The 16,204-nt window shown below is 39.6% G+C and overlaps 1 protein-coding gene across 4 annotated transcripts in view; it reads right to left on the reverse strand.

Annotated features, from left to right (window-relative positions):
- The window catches only part of TMEM181 (transmembrane protein 181), a 102,922-nt gene that overhangs the window by 35,636 nt on the left and 51,082 nt on the right, over nucleotides 1-16,204 (reverse strand). For all 4 annotated transcript variants that reach the window (XM_036766570.1, XM_036766568.1, XM_036766567.1 and 1 more), the window contains one exon: nucleotides 2,405-2,463. In XM_036766570.1, the coding sequence (XP_036622465.1) occupies nucleotides 2,405-2,463 (59 nt within the window). The remainder of the gene's footprint in view (nucleotides 1-2,404; nucleotides 2,464-16,204) is intronic.

The raw sequence follows: 16,204 nt of genomic DNA on the forward strand, positions 1-16,204 counted from the left end.
TCTCTATGCAGATGACTTGCAGACATATATCCAGTTCTTTCTCCTGAGCTATAGTCATACATCTCCAATTGCCTCTTGAACATCTTAAAATGGATGTCCAACTAAACTCACTATGTCCAAAACAGAACTTGTCTTCCTTCCATTGCTGCCCTCCATGCATTCTACTATCCAGCTACACTGACACTTGTAGTTTCTCTCACAGGACACACCATGCTTTTGTACTTCCTGTACTCCATGCCTGAAATGCTCTCCCTCCTCACTTCACCTTTTAGATTCTTCGGCTTCCTTAAAGACTCTGCCTAAATCCTACCTTCTACAAGAGGTCTTTAATAATCCTCGTTATCACTAGTGCTTTCCCTCAGAAATTACCTTCCATCTACACTGTATATATCTTGTATTCATGTGGTTATTTACCTGTTGCCTCCTCCATTAGAATGTGAGTACAAAACCTTTCTTACTATCTCAGCACTTAGCACAGCCTAGAACAAAGTAAATACTTAATAAATCCTTATTAAGTGACTGACTTTGGATTTGGAATTTTATAGAGAAATGTACTATCTCACACTAACAAGAAAGGTGGCGTGACTGTGAAAGAAATGTTAAGGCAAATAAAATATTTATTTAAGAGGCAGTTAATGAAGGGGAGAGAATACTAGCCTTGGAATTAGAAAGATCTGGCTTCAAACCCCATGTCATACACTTTGATGCGTGACCCAAGGCCAGTCACACCACCTCCTGGAGCCTCAATCTCCTCACCTACAAAATGAGGTTAGACAAGATGGCCTCCAAGGCCTCTTAAAGCTTTAAATCTGTGATCCTAAACGTCAATAAGGACCTATAATTTCACCCTTGCAGGTACTCCACCCACTGACAGAAAATGAATCTCTTCACAGCTTAGTGGATGATATGGATAAATTGCATTAGGCCCCAAATTCCCTCACCAGTTAGCCAATTTTCTAGCGATGACTCTCTCTTAGCTAAACTGGCCTGTTCCTTGGGCCAAAATATGGTCCATTAATATGGGCCACAAATAAGCCTGCATTCCCAGCCCTTCAGATGAGACTAGCCAGAGCTTGAGCTTCCCTAGCATGGCCTAACTGGTGCCCCCATCTTAGGGGCTGAAGCATCCCTGGTTCTGGGGGCAGCCTTGCCCTCATGCAAAGCGGTCACGGGCTCAGCTCAGAACTTCCAACTTTTCATTTAGTTTGTCACTGCCTCCAGTTACAATCGTATGTATTAAAACTATCCCAGATAATTTACTCCAGAAAATACTAAGAAAATTGGACAAAACCTCTTAAAATATCATTGTGGACAACACAGAGGAAAAACAGACTAGATAGCAGTATAATTAGGTGGGGAAAAAAGAATCCAGCATCACCATCACACCAGAATGAGATGCCAGGGTTAAGACTTTTGTGGAGAAAGAAAAATAAAATGACATTTTAAAAAAGTGGCTATTTAAATAGCTGATCCTGAAAAGTAGATTGGTTCATAGACAAGGAGAAGGGTTCGCACAAACGCGTATGACAGTAGTACTCTTCATTAGGTATCCTTCCTTCCTAACTCAAAGAAAGTACAGGGAAGAAAATGTTATCCCTCTTCCCCTTACTCATGACTTCTACAACATATCACAAACAGTACTCCATCTGAGGTAAGTAAGGAGTTGGAATCAAACGATCAAATTTAAACTACAGATCTTATGCAATTGTGGAAGTTCCTGTGGCTTTAATTTAGAGATCAATACATTTGACGCAGAGAAAAAGTTCATTTGTACAGATTTTATTCAACAATCTCAGATAATAACCCACATTTAAATGGCACTTTCTGTATTACAAGACTCAATCTTCACAACAGCCCTAGGAGGTTGACAGTGTGAAGTAAAACTTGCTCCATTTTACAGATGAGAAAACTGACAGGGTGATTATGTGACCTGCCTAGGGGCACACATTCCATGTCAGAGCCAGAGTAAGGCCAAAAAAGTAAATCAGAATTGGAATCCAAAACTCTTTCTATGAATCACTACTAAGAACTGCCCATATTAGAAACTAGAAGAAGCTTCCAACTCCTGAGTCCCCCAGAGGTAAAGGTCCTAAGTAACCAAGTACCACACTGTATAAACTGGAATAGCTAAAATTTGTCATCCCCTAGAACTCGAGCCTTTCTTGAGCTTTTCTGGCAAGTTCTCCACTATGAGCTGGATGGATTCACTGAAATAGAAAAGGTAATTTTACCAAAGAATAACCTAAGGTCCACAGTTAACTATCCCCAAAGAGACAAGAAGCCGGCACTAGACTGAAAACCAAGCCGCAGATGCACAGCCGCCTCTATCGTCAGCATGTTCCGGGCTGGCACATTAGGATGATAGTTCACAGGCCCCCGCTGATCATCACTCAGACAGTCTTACCTTTAAGCTGCTGCTGTTCACTTGGTGGTCTTCTGAAGTAGACTGGATCGCTTGGGGACCTAAATTTTATCAGAATAAGAAGAAAAGCAAGTTGTTGAAAAGGATTTGATCAATCAATTCCAAGGCAAACTTTTGATGACAGGGGATAAGAGGTGGTCTTCTCCTCCTGGGCTGACCCACTTCAAAACCAGACTCATCTGAACACATTATTTAAGGCCAAAAGAGGGAAAAATAATAGGGACAACTGTGGTGATATGCAGTCCATTCTACCGAGCTTCTGGCCTTCCCCAAAGAGCCAAGTAAAGTATACGTCAATCCATTTAATAAGCATACTGTGATATATGACATAATGTTTCATGTTAACTTTGATGGATTTTTCCTTTGGGGCAGGAAACATCATTTCCTTTTCCTTTGGTAAGTTTTCTCAAGGAGCTGAGCACAATATGTGTCAGGTCCACAGGACACCCAGATTTCATGCTGTGAGAAAGCAAACAGCAGTGAAATAAAAAGATTCAATGAATATTTATTGGTGCCTACAATGTGCATAGCATTGTACCACATTCTGTGCAAGATATAAAGAAAAATAAAGAAAGGGTTGCAGACAGAAGTCAATGTTAATGAGATTTTAGAAATAGTTATGGGTCACCCCCAGGTCAACTAGTTAGCCAAGGTACTGACCAGCATCTGGCCTGCCAGATGTATATAGTTCCTAGCCTTAAGGAGTTTATAAATAAGGAATCAAGGTTTTTCTTGAGAGAAAAGATTAAATATACTAATAATATAACATTCAAGGTAGCTACTATACAAATTAAAGCAGAACAAGTCCAGTGAAGGGAAGGCAGGGGTTTGGTGAGCTTGGTTTTTTTGTTGTTGTTGTTGTTGTTGTTAAATTAGTCTTGGTACATCGATCTGTCAATTTTCGCTAGTCTTTTTCCAAGCAGAAAATGGAAACTCCAGAACTTGCCACCTCCATACAAGTGTGTCCGTGTAGTCCAGAGGTGATATATAACCAAAGCACTATGATATACAGGTAGTCTCTAATGTAAAAATAGGTTATAATGCACCAAGAGTTCTTTATAAGCCACTTTCATGGCACTCAAAATAAATTTTCCCATGGAAAGACTGTTATAAAAGGTATTACTGTTGAACAATAACAATATTTCAACTACCCACCACAGGGCTGTTCCGGGACTCAAATAAAATACTGCGTGTAAACTGCCTCACAAACTCTTAACCTAACTCCAATAATGCAGATCACAGTCCATATACACCTGCCCATTCTGGCAAGTCTTGTCCATTCCTCCCATACATCTGCCACAGCCTCCCCACCAGTCCTACTTCATGTGGTGGGGACTATACTCCAGATTTCTTGATATCATGGGAGTAGCAGTGGAGCAAACGGACTGTCCATTGGTTATCTCTATTTAGCCAGAAGACAAGGCCATCTTTTCCCCAGTCATATATTTTTCTGATGCCACCTTTTACACTACTTCTGCTGTTCAATTCCTTGTTTACAAGGTATGGCAGCCAACTCACCCCTACTCTTTTCATTGCCCTTTGGGTATTTGGGTATTGGTATCCTATTTTTAGAGCTTGTGTTATTCCATGACTTGTTTATACCACCTCTAGAAGAATACTGGCATTTTTTTAAAAATGGACTCTTGCTTCAGAATTCCCAAGGATTGCCTACTTTCCAAGTGCAACTCAGTCCGCTCTTCTCCTTTTCAATTCTGGGACCAGGTCATCATCCATTTGCAAAACTGATTATAAACAAAAGGCATTCATCATCCACTTGGTTTTTCTTGTGTGAATGGTTAGGTCAAATTTTCCAGTGCTTATGGATCTCACTTAGGATGTGCTATAGTATTCCACGGCTTGATACAATCAATACAACATCAACAAACAGGAAGATCTGGAAGACTTCTGTGTCTGCTATTTCTAATTCTGCTTTTTTCCCCTGAATGTGGACTCTACAATGGACGGCTTTTGTGACAGTAGCTTTGATGAGCGTACATCTTGCTGTTTTATGCCTTGCTTGATATTAATCATCTGAGGATCAAAGTTATCTCCTGTTACATCTTGCAAGGAACCTTCCATGATTTTTAAAACTTACATGGAAGAGACCTTGTCAGGAGTCTTCAAGGTGGCATTTTGATCTATTGAATCAAATGCCTTTTTTTTAATAGTCATAAACACTCTAAGATCTTATATTATCCACACTTTTTAGTCACTGGACTTTTAAGATGTTTTCTGCTATTAAATATCATTTGCAAATACCTTCCTGTTTCTTTCTCACACCTTCATCAAGAATGTACCCAATAAATATGCATATTATTCTCATTAAATTTTGTAGGAATAGAAAAATTGGCATACAGATTAATGGTTGTTGATATTTCCTCAACAAACTATCCTCTTTCAGCTTCCATGAGACTCAATCTTTCAAAGCTTTCAAAATGATGTCATCTTGAGCTGGGACCTTTTCTGCCCACTCCTGGTTTTATCCAGCTGCCTTTGCCATCTTTGTTTTCTTTGTTGTCATTTCCACTTCTTCATGCAGTACATGTGAGTCTCTGAAGCGGAGTTCAAATGTGGTGGCTTCATTGTCTTTGATAGTGAAGAGTCTGTTATAAAACTCCTTAGAGATCACTGATATTTTTCATCTATTTGCATTCCTTTTTCATTCTTTAAATGTGTTTCTTTAAGTGTTTAAGGGATGACTTACAGTAGTTTAACTGGTTATCTCACCAAGCTCTGGTTTTACTTTCACTGCTTCTCTCTATATAATGAAGCAAATCTTAAAGTGCTATATAAATACCAGCTGTTATTATTATTATTATCATTGTCACCACCATCAGTTAAATAAAGTCCTGTGGCTTGACCTCTATTACACACTGTACATCCCAGCCAAACTGGCCAATCTGTTATTTCTTTATATAATATTTTATCTCTTGTGTCTGTGCCTTGATATACCCTGTCACCAAGGTCTGAAATGAATCCTTCCTTGCCTCCTTTTCATAGCATCTCTAACCTCCTAGAAGGCTTAGTTTAAGAGACATCTCCTAGTTTGATCCCCTTAAGTGGCTAGTACACTTCCCCTCCCCAAATTATGCTTGCTTAGCTGTGTGTGTGTTATTCCCCTCCAACAGAATGGAAGCTCCAGGAGGTCAAGGTTTGCTTTGTTTTGTCTTTGTATCTTCAGAACTTAGCATGGTACCTCACATATAGGAGATGCTTAATAAATGCATGTTAAATGAAGGAATGCCTGGGAACCTAATGCTGATGAATACTACCTTTTCTAAAGTAAGTTGTGTTCTGTGTGGTGGAAAGGAAGTACATCAACATTTCTCTTCATTCCAACAGCCCTTGAGGAAAAGTGCCCTCTAGTGAGTAAATAGGGAGATGAAAACAGTGGTTCAAGTAACACTTCTTATTCCCAGAATCCCACTCGTGCAAGCGCATGCGTGCATCTGTGTGTGTGTATCTTTGTGTGTGTGTGTGTGTGTGTGTATCTTTGAAGGTCACAGAAATGTAGTACCAAGAGAGACTTCAAAAGGTTATCTGGGCCAGTTCTCATTTTCACCATAATCTCAGAATAAAAAAGAGCCTTTGAAGTCCAATTCTTACCTGAAGCATGAATTCGCTATAAAATATCCCTGCTAAATGGTCATCTAGCCTCTTTCTATAATACATTAATAGAAAACTCACTAAGTTGTAAGATAGCCCTCCCATTGTTCAACAGCAAAGGATTAGGAAGACAGCATGGTGCAGTGGTTAATGCACTGAACCTGGTGTCAGCGAGACCTGGTTTCAAATCCTGTGTCAAACATGCTAGCTCTGTGACCCTGGGCAAGCCACGTAACCTCTCTGTGCCTCAGTTTCCTCTTCTGTGAACCAAGAGATGTAGAACCAATGTCCTTTAAGGCTTCTTCAGCTTTAAATCTATTCTTCCTCAGTAGTTCCTTCCTTGCATTCAGCCACAATTTGCCTCCCTATAAATTTGTCCCGGTGACCCTAGTCCTCCTTCCTAGAGTCAATCAAACCTAATCTCTCTTCAATATAGCAGTACAGGTTTTCTAATTAAAGAGTCTGTCATTCAACCAATTCTCATATGAGAATTTCAAAATGCCTTGCCTTCCTGGATGCTTTCTTTTGTTTGGGGTTCTCTTTTTTCCCTACTGTTTCTCAAAAGCCCTTGGCAATATTCCCCCATTATCCAGCCAATCTCTCTATATTCTTGACAGTGTAATACAAGCACTTGGTCTATGTGAGCATTCATGGGAATATAGGTGAGTCACTTTACCTCACTCTAAGCCTTGGTTTTTTCATCTGTAAAATGGACAAAACTTGGGGGGGTAGAAACCTATGAGTTGAGTAGTACAGGGGTTATTATCTCCATTGTACAGATCAAGAAAGTGACCGTCAGAGAAATGATGTGACTTTCCCATGGTTAGCAAGTGTCAAGTTCAGGACTCAGAATTCCCAAACCAGTAGTCTTTTCACTATACTTACTGAATATTCTATGACAGTGATTCCAAACTGTTATGTGCACAAACTCCCTTGTATTTCCAAAAAGCCTTGAAATTACTGAGTAGAAACTGGGGGACAAAGTTTGGGGGTTGGGAGGATAGCATAGGGTGACATTGCCATCCTATGACTTGGAAGTTTTTATCCCCTAGTTGGGTTCCTCACTATACCTGTGGTAGGCAAAGGAATGTTTTCAGCAAAAGATTAAATCACAACATATTAACCAGTGAAATAAGTACCTACTATACTACAGAAAGAAAGAGGTGAAAGGGACAGGGAGAAGGGAACAGACTGAAAGAGGAAGAGGGGAGTATGCAGGTTCTTAACTTTTATTCTCTCATGGAACCCTCTGGCAATCTGGTGAAGCTTTTGGACTCCTCAGAATAAGGTCTTTAAATGAATAAAATAATCTACATAGGATTACAAAGAAAACCAAATGTACTGAAATATAATCATAAAAAAAAGTTTTAAACAACTTCACGCCTCTGTCTCAGTAGTCTTCTCACCCTGCAGGAGGCCTCTGCCCTCTGGCCCCCTCCTCTGATTGGTGAATCTGTCCCTGGAACCTCCACGTGAGGAAATGCCCAAATCAGCCCTATTCCACCCTGATGGCTTTCTGGACTTCTCCACCTTGCTCCTATTCAAGTGTCTTATTCCCCCCACCCCACTTGTCAGCTCCCTTTTATGTGTTATGTTCCCCCATTAGAATGTAAGCTCCTTGAGGTCAAGGACCTCTTTACCTTTTCCTTCATTTGTCATCCCAGAATGGAGCAGAGTGCCTAGCAAATACTAAATGCTTAATGCTTTACCTATCTTACTATCCATCCTTCTAGAGTTTCTCTCCCTAATCAGAACTTAGAGGATACTTTAAAAAAAAAAAAAAGAGAAAGCCTGGGGAGGAAGAGGTTTTATACCAGCAGCAACAGCTATAAGCACATGGTAAATGCTTGAAACCACAGCTGGTAGTAGTGACTGGCATTTAGATAGCATTTTCCATCTATCATCTCATTTGATTCTCAATAAAACCCCAAGAGGGAGGCAGGATACTGGTATCATCCTCATTTTACAGACAGGGAAACTAGGGATCAGACATTGAGTGATTTACCCAAGGTTACACAGCAACTTGTGGCAGAGACTTTGACTCTGAGTCTAGTGTCTTTTCCATTATACCACAGCAGCCTCCTTAAAATTAGTTTGTATGGTGTTATGAATTCAACCAGGAAATGCTATTGTTAAAAATCAGGATCTCAAATGTTCCTTTTTCCTTAACAAATGGCACTTTATATTCATTCAATATGATAAACAACGACAAAAAAATCTATCAAATGTGAAATTACATATAGCCTAAAAGGCAGTTATATTTATTGCCTTTTATTTCATTTTGCCATGATAAGGCTTTTACTCTTCAGAGAAATTAAAAACTATGCATAAACCACATTAGAAACCAACAATCTTTAGGAAATCCTGAAAAGCAACATAACAACACACTTATGAATGGGTTATAGTCAACCTATGAATGAGTTCTATTCAAAAAGTTCATTTTTAAGTCAGTCACTTTGAACTCAACGGGAATTTTCCCATAGAAACAATATCATAAATAAAGGTTAGGTTCCCAGGCTAGCCCCACAAAAACCTATTTATATTTTAAAAAGAGTGAAGCTGAATTAGATTAATAATTGTACTATAGAACAAGCGATGGAAGGGGAAGTTTCCAGTGAAGCAACTATTTAAATGTTACTCATGTAACTTATGGTCCTCATAAATGGAATATCTCCAAGTAACAGAAAGAGATACATAAAGTTTTATTCCTGACCTCGATTTGCTTAAAACACCACTGAGGACCCAAGGCACACAGAATCAGAGTTGAAAGGGACTTCCAACGTCCATCTAGTCCAACCTAATTCATGAAAAGAATCCTTACTGCAACACACTGGATAGGCAGGCAGCCAACCTCTGCTTGAAGACTTCCAATGAGAGAAGTCCACGTCCCCCAGGGCAGCTGATTGCCCTTTTGGATAGTTTCCAATATTGAGAAGTTTTTTCCTTATATCCAACCGAAATGTGCCTCTCTGCAAATTTCACACACTGCTTACACATATGCTCTAGAAACAGAATAAGTAGAATCTCCCTTCCATATGACAATCTTGCAAGTGACTGAAAATAAAAGCTCTCATGCCCTGCTCTCCCTGCTCCTCTCCAAGTTAAATAGATCTAATTTCTTCCCCTAATAATCATGTGACATGGACTTGAGGTCATTCACCATTCTAGCTGCCAATCTCTGGACACTCTCCTGCTTACCAATGTCTATCTTAAATTCTAGGGCCTAGAATTCAATCTGGTGAGCTAGATGTGTTCTCACTAGGACAGAGTCCAATGGGATGATCCCTTCATTATTCCCAGAAGCTGTGCCTCTCAAGCACCTATGAATGTTTTTAGCTCTCCTATCATATTGCTGACTTACACTGAGCTTGCAGTCCACTAAATCAGACAAAATGCTGTCTAACCAAGCCTCCTTGTATTTGGAAAGTCAATTTTTTTAACCCAAATATAAGATTTTGCATTTTCTTCAAGCAAGTCTATTTATCCTGCTAATTCAGATATTACTTCCTATGATATAGATCATAACTTTCCTATGCCCGTCCATCCTATTCAACTCTTGTATGTATTCTCCTAAAAATTCACTACAGTGTGGGGGGATAAGGACTTCCTCACTTTTTTTCTGTCACTGTGGGGACACTGGTGAAGAACTTCGTTTTTTTAATCATAAATGATATCCTTTACTCCAGTTCTTCAAATTTCCTTACTTGTTATATGTGGCATCCTACGCACACACTTTCCATTGCCTTCTATGTGCTACTCATTTTTAATTTTTTGATTACCTACTGTTCCATCGCTCACAGCCATACTACACCAGAAAGCTGGGATTTTTTTTTAAATGAGTCTTTTGTTTCAAGAAGAAATGTAGGGTCATTAAAGGAACAATTTTCTAAAGACAAGCAAATTCTCTTCCTCCTCCTATTTAATTCTGAGCCAAACTCCTTGTCCATTGGACGACTGATCCTGGACACACTGACAGACAAGTTCTTAAGATAGTCTGTGTAGCTGCAGGTTGTTAATCTGAAAAAGAGGCAGGCTACATCCACTTGGTTTTTCCTAGGTAGGATAGTTAGGTCAAACTCTTGAGTCTCATCTAGGAGGCTCTATAATATTTCAGCCCTTGATGCAAACCACATATTATCCACAAACAGGAGAATCAGAAAGAAAAGGGATCTCTCCTCGACTTGGACTCAGTATTGGTTCTCTGCCAAAGCAGGAGCACACACTTTTATTAAAGATAACATTCTCTGCTTTATGGCTGGCCTTATGATCACTGGTAACTAAACTAGATTCTTCTGTTTTATCTTTCAAGGAATCTTGCATAATTTGACAAAAGTAACACACATCTCTCTTCCATGTGCCCTTGTACTGGCAGTCCCCAATGTTTTTGGAATCCCTGGTTTTCTTCAAGATTCAGCTCAAGCATGACCTTCTACATAAAACCTTCCCCAACAGTGTACTTTCTCCCCAAACCATTCTGTATTTATTTTGCATATGTATTTACCTTTTAGAATGTCATATTCCATACTCTCTACTCCTAAAACATGGGAGCTGCTAAATATTTTGGTTCCCAGTACATGCACTTTTTCTTCTGGCTATATATAGTTGTATTTTCTAGGTTTTCACTATGACACTCCTGGGAGTTCTGACTTGGAGGTTTCTATCAGTAAGTGACTAGAAGAGTCTTTCTATCTTCACTTTGCCTTTGTGATTGGAGCAGTTTTCTTTCATGATTTATTGAAAAAGATGATGTCTAGTATCCTTTAGGGGCAGCTAGGTGGCACAGTGAATAGAGTGCCAGCTCTAGAATCAGGAGGACCTGAATTCAAATCTGGCTTCAGATATTACTGTTACTCTGGGCAAGTCACTTAAGCCTGTTTGTCTCAGTTTCCTCATCTATAAAATAACCTGGAAAAGCAAATGCCAAACCACTCCAGTATCTTTGCCAAGAACTCCAAATGGGGTCACAGAAAGACACAACTGAAATAACTCAACAACAGCCAAAAGGGTCTTTTTGGAGTGACTTTCAGGTAGTCTGACAGTTCTTAAGTTCTTTCTCCTTGATTTTTTTTCCAGGTCAGTTGGTTTTGGTATAAGATACTTTATATTTTCTTCTATTCTTTTTTCATATTTTTGACAATGTTTTGCAACAAACTTTTTTTTTCTTGTTTTTATTTAATATATTTAGTTTTCAGCATTGATTTTCAGAAGAGTTTGAATTACAAGTTTTCTCCCCATTTCTACCCTCCCCCCCGAAGATGGCGTATATTCTAGTTGCCCTGTTTCCCAGTCAGCCCTCCCTTCTGTCACCCCACTCCCCTCCCATCCCCTTTTCCCTTCCTTTCTTGTAGGGCAAGATAAATTTCTACGCCCCATTGCCTGTGTATCTTATTTTCTAGTTGCATGCAAAAACTTTTTTTTTTGAACACCTGTTTTTAAAACTTTGAGTTCCAAATTCTCTCCCCTCTTCCCTTCCCACCCACTCTCCCTAAGAAGTCAAGCAATTCAACATGGGCCACATGTGTATCATTATGTATAACCCTTCCACAATACTCATGTTGTGAAAGACTAACTATATTTTGCTCCTTCCTAACCTATCCCCCTTTACTGAATTTTCTCCCTTGACCCTGTCCCCTTTCAAAAGTGTTTGTTTTTGTTTACCTCCACCCCATCTGCCCTCCCTTCTATTATCCCCCCCTTTTTTTTTATCTTCTTCCTTCTTCTTTCCTGTGGGGTAAGATACCCAATTGAGTATGTATGGTATTCCCTCCTCAGGTCAAATCTGATGAGAGCAAGATTCACTCATTCCCCCCTCACCTGCCTTCTCTTCTCTTCCTACAGAACTTTTTCTTGCCACTTTTATGCGAGATAATTTACCCCATTCTATCTCTCCCTATCTCCCTCTCTCAATATATTCCTCTCTCATCCCTTAATTTGATTTTATTTCTTTTAGGTATCTTCCCTTCATCTTCAACTCACCCTGTGGCCTCTCTCTCTCTCTCTCTCTCTCTCTCTCTGTGTATGTATATATATATATATATATATATATATATATATATATATATATACATATATATATATATATATATATATACACATATACATATATACACATATACATATATACACATATACACATACATATTTACATACATACACATTCACTTATACATATATATACATAAGCATATATATACATACATATCTATATCTATATATATGCATATTCCCTTCAGCTACCCTAATACTGAGGTGTCATTAATCATACACATCATCTTTCCATGTATGAATGTAAACAAAACAGTTTAGCTTTAGTAAGTCCCTTGCAATTTCTTTTTCTTGTTCTTTTTCTTGATTACCTTTTCATGCTTCTCTTGATTCTTGCGTTTGAAAGTCAAATTTTCTATTCAGCTCTGGTCTTTTCACTGAGAAAGCTTGAAAGTCCTCTATTTTATTGAAAATCCATATTTTGCCTTGGAGCATGATACTCAGTTTTGCTGGGTAGGTGATTCTTGGTTTTAATCCTAGCTCCATTGACCTCTGGAATATCGTATTCCAAGCCCTTCGATCTCTTAATGTAGAAGCTGCCAGATCTTAGGTTATTCTGATTGTGTTTCCACAATACTCAAATCGTTTCTTTCTGGCTGCTTGCAGTATTTTCTCCTTGATCTGGGAGCTCTGCAATTTGGCGATAATATTCCTAGGAGATTTCTTTTTGGGATCTATTTGAGGAGGCGATTGGTGGATTCTTTCAATTTCTATTTTGCCCTCTGGCTCTAGAATATCAGGGCAGTTTTCCTTGATAATTTCTTGAAAGATGATATCTAGGCTCTTTTTTTGATCATGGCTTTCAGGTAGTCCAATAATTTTTAAATTATCTCTCCTGGATCTATTTTCCAGGTCAGTGGTTTTTCCAATGAGATATTTCACATTGTCTTCCACTTTTTCATTCCTTTGGTTCTGTTTTATAATATCTTAATTTCTCATAAAGTCACCAGCTTCCACTTGCTCCAATCTAATTTTTAAGGTACTATTTTCTTCAGTGGTCTTTTGGACCTCCTTTTCCATTTGGCTAATTCTGCCTTTCAAGGCATTTTTCTCCTCATTGGCTTTTTGGAGCTCTTTTGCCATTTGAGTTAGTCTATTTTTTAAGGTGTTGTTTTCTTCAGTATATTTTTCAGTATTTTTTTGGGTCTCCTTTAGCAAGTCATTGACTTGTTTTTCATGGTTTTCTTGCATCCTTCTCATTTCTCTTCCCAATTTTTCCTCTACTTCTCTAACTTGCTTTTCCAAATCCTTTTTGAGCTCTTCCATGGCCTGGGACCAGTTCATGTTTTCCTTGGAGGCTTTTGTTGTAGGCTCTTTGACTTTGTTAACTTCTTCTGTCTGTGTGTTTTGGTCTTTTCTGTCGCCAAAGAAAGAATCCAAAGTCTGAGACTGAATCTGGGTGCGTTTTCGCTGCCTGGCCACATTCCCAGCCAACTAACTTGATCTTTGAGTTTTTCAGTGGGGTATGACATGTTCCAAGCTTGGGGGGATGTGCCAGCTCTGCCACACTAGCACTCCTCCTTCCCCAAGAACCCCCAACCCGGACTGGACTTAGATCTTCAGCAGGCTCTTCACTCCTGCTCTGATCCGCCACTTAATTCCTCCCACCAGGTGGGCCTGGGGCCGGAAGCAACTGCAGCTGTACTTCTGTAGCTGCCCCACCTCTGCTGCCCCCGGGGCGGTAGCCCAACCTCTAACTCCTTCCACTCCCTCGGCTTTTCCCACTAACCTTCTCTGTTGTCTTTGGTGTTTGTGGGTTGAGAAGTCTGGTAACTGCTGCAGCTCACTGATTCAGGGCCCTACGGCACGCTCCACCCGGCTCCTGGTCTGGTTGGTCTGCGCCGCTCATGCTGGGCTCTGCTCCGCTCCCAGCTCCGTGCGGGATTGACCTCACCCAAAGACCATCCAGGCTGTCCTGGGCTGGAGCCCTGCTCCCCTCTGCTGTTTTGTGGGTTCCGCAGTTCTAGAATTGGTTCAGAGCCATTTTCTATAGGTTTTTGGAGTGACTCGGCAGGGAGCTCACGCTAGTCCCTGCTTTCCAGCCGCCATCTTGGCCCCGCCCCCCCATTCTGCAACAAACTCTTGACAAATCCTTGTTGACAGAACACTCGATGTGGATGACAGACACCATTGTGGAAGACTCCATATTTTGCTACTATTAAATAAAATGTTCTTTTATCATCAACAAACAATAAGCACAGAGGGATATTATATTCCCTGCATCTCTCAATCAATGTGTAATGATAAAGATGTGGTCTACTTTGGAACATTTCTTGCAAATGTCTGCCGCCTATTCTCTACAAATGCCCTTATCAACGATACCCTGAACACATGTGTAGATAATTCTCATAAAAATATCATGTAGATGGCAGAATAGGCAAACAAACTAGAAGCTGTCAATATTTTGTCAGTTTCCTTTTTGTGGCATATATAAGGTGAGATTTCCCTCCCAAGTTTTTGATGTCTTCCTCTCTTTTGTATACCTTATTGTTGTACCAGAAGCGAGCGAGACACACCACAGAGTATAAGTTTTAAGTGGAGAATTTATTAGCCGGCAGCCATTGGGGTACTGCACCACAAATCAAGGGTCATGTGTTGGGGTGATGGCTTGACCATCAGGATATGTGGGGGTACAGGGCAGGGAAACAGGAACAGAAGTCCTAGCTGATCAAAAGATTCAGTCAGGTTATCGTACTAGTGGGATAATCTCATTTACATTCCTTGGTGGAGTCACAGAGCGCCAGGGATTTCTGCTAGAAAGGGTCTGCCAGGTTATCCTTCAGTGGGATGGTCCTATCTATTGACATTCCTTGGTGGAGTCATGGAGTCCCAGGGGGTTTGCTAAATGCCAAAGATATCTGAGTCCATTCTTTCTGAGGGTGCTTGTCAGTAGCTAGGGGTTACTCAGGAGTTCCTAATTTTCCTTGTATTACATTATAAAAATATCCCCTCAACATTCTCATAATTCTGTTGTCTCTATCATGGAATTCCTCTATGTAGATCTGGTCTAATCTGGCTGTTTTCCCCATCTTTCTTGTCCTTAGTGGGAAGCTTCTATCTTAGTTTTTAATCATTCCTACAAGCACATCTGGGACTGTGATACGGGGGCCAAGTATGGTAATTATTCTGTCCTTGAGGATGGGGGAAAAATAAAAAGCTTAAATTTCATCTTATCAGATTTGGTCCAGTGGTGCAGCCTCTTACTATCTTTTAGTATCCTGAATGTCATCCAGTATGTTACTTGTAAAATGAATGAGTAGAAGAGACAATAACTGCTACAGTTCACAGAAAAAAATAACCATGATGGTGAGATGTCTAGAGAACAACGTAGAAACCAGTCTAGATTGCTTCTTTTTTCCTCTTAAATGACTTATGAATAACTTTAAACACTAAGAAAATCAATTAGATATATTCTATTAATATATGAATACATGTTACAATAAGATGATTTAATGGTCTATGCATAGTTTCTTCCTTCATAACTTTTAAACAGCAAGAAATGTACCAAATATACTAAAAGACAAAGGAAAAAAAAAAGAGTGGGGAAGGAAAAAAAAATCCTCATAAGGAAACTCCACAGAGTTGAATGGATTTTGGAAATGCAAGCTTAAAGAAACACTGCCCCCTACCCATCCAAAAAAAAAACCCCGAATGTATTATACATCCATAGAACATAAAAAGACCAAGTAATGAATCACTATTTATATACTACAAGGAAGTAGTAAGACTAACATCCCTTAGAAGTCCCACCAGCCAGGGATAATTGAAGGAACAAAAAGAGAACTACAGGTTCTGATGTTCAAAAAGAAGTATTCCAGAGGAAGGCAAAGAGGTGGGAGGAGCAGAAATGAAGGGACTTTATTTTTTTAGAAATCTGGGTTTTACAGGTGAAGTCACTCAAACAATGAGGTGGAAGATATGGGGGAAGAAAGAAAGCTCAGGACTCATACTCTCACCTAGGCTGAGCAGAGAAAATATAAAAAGGTATCAGTTAAAGTAGATCAAAGGAGGAGGGAAGAAGAGAGTGTCTACATAAAATAAGAAGCAGACTTCCAGATTTTTTTTTTTAAGTATGAACAACGGTCCGGACTGAGAGAAATGAGAGTAAGGTTTTACAGAGGAAATAGGGAG

This window comes from Trichosurus vulpecula, chromosome 7 (assembly GCF_011100635.1).
Source record: "Trichosurus vulpecula isolate mTriVul1 chromosome 7, mTriVul1.pri, whole genome shotgun sequence".
NCBI lineage: Eukaryota > Metazoa > Chordata > Mammalia > Diprotodontia > Phalangeridae > Trichosurus > Trichosurus vulpecula.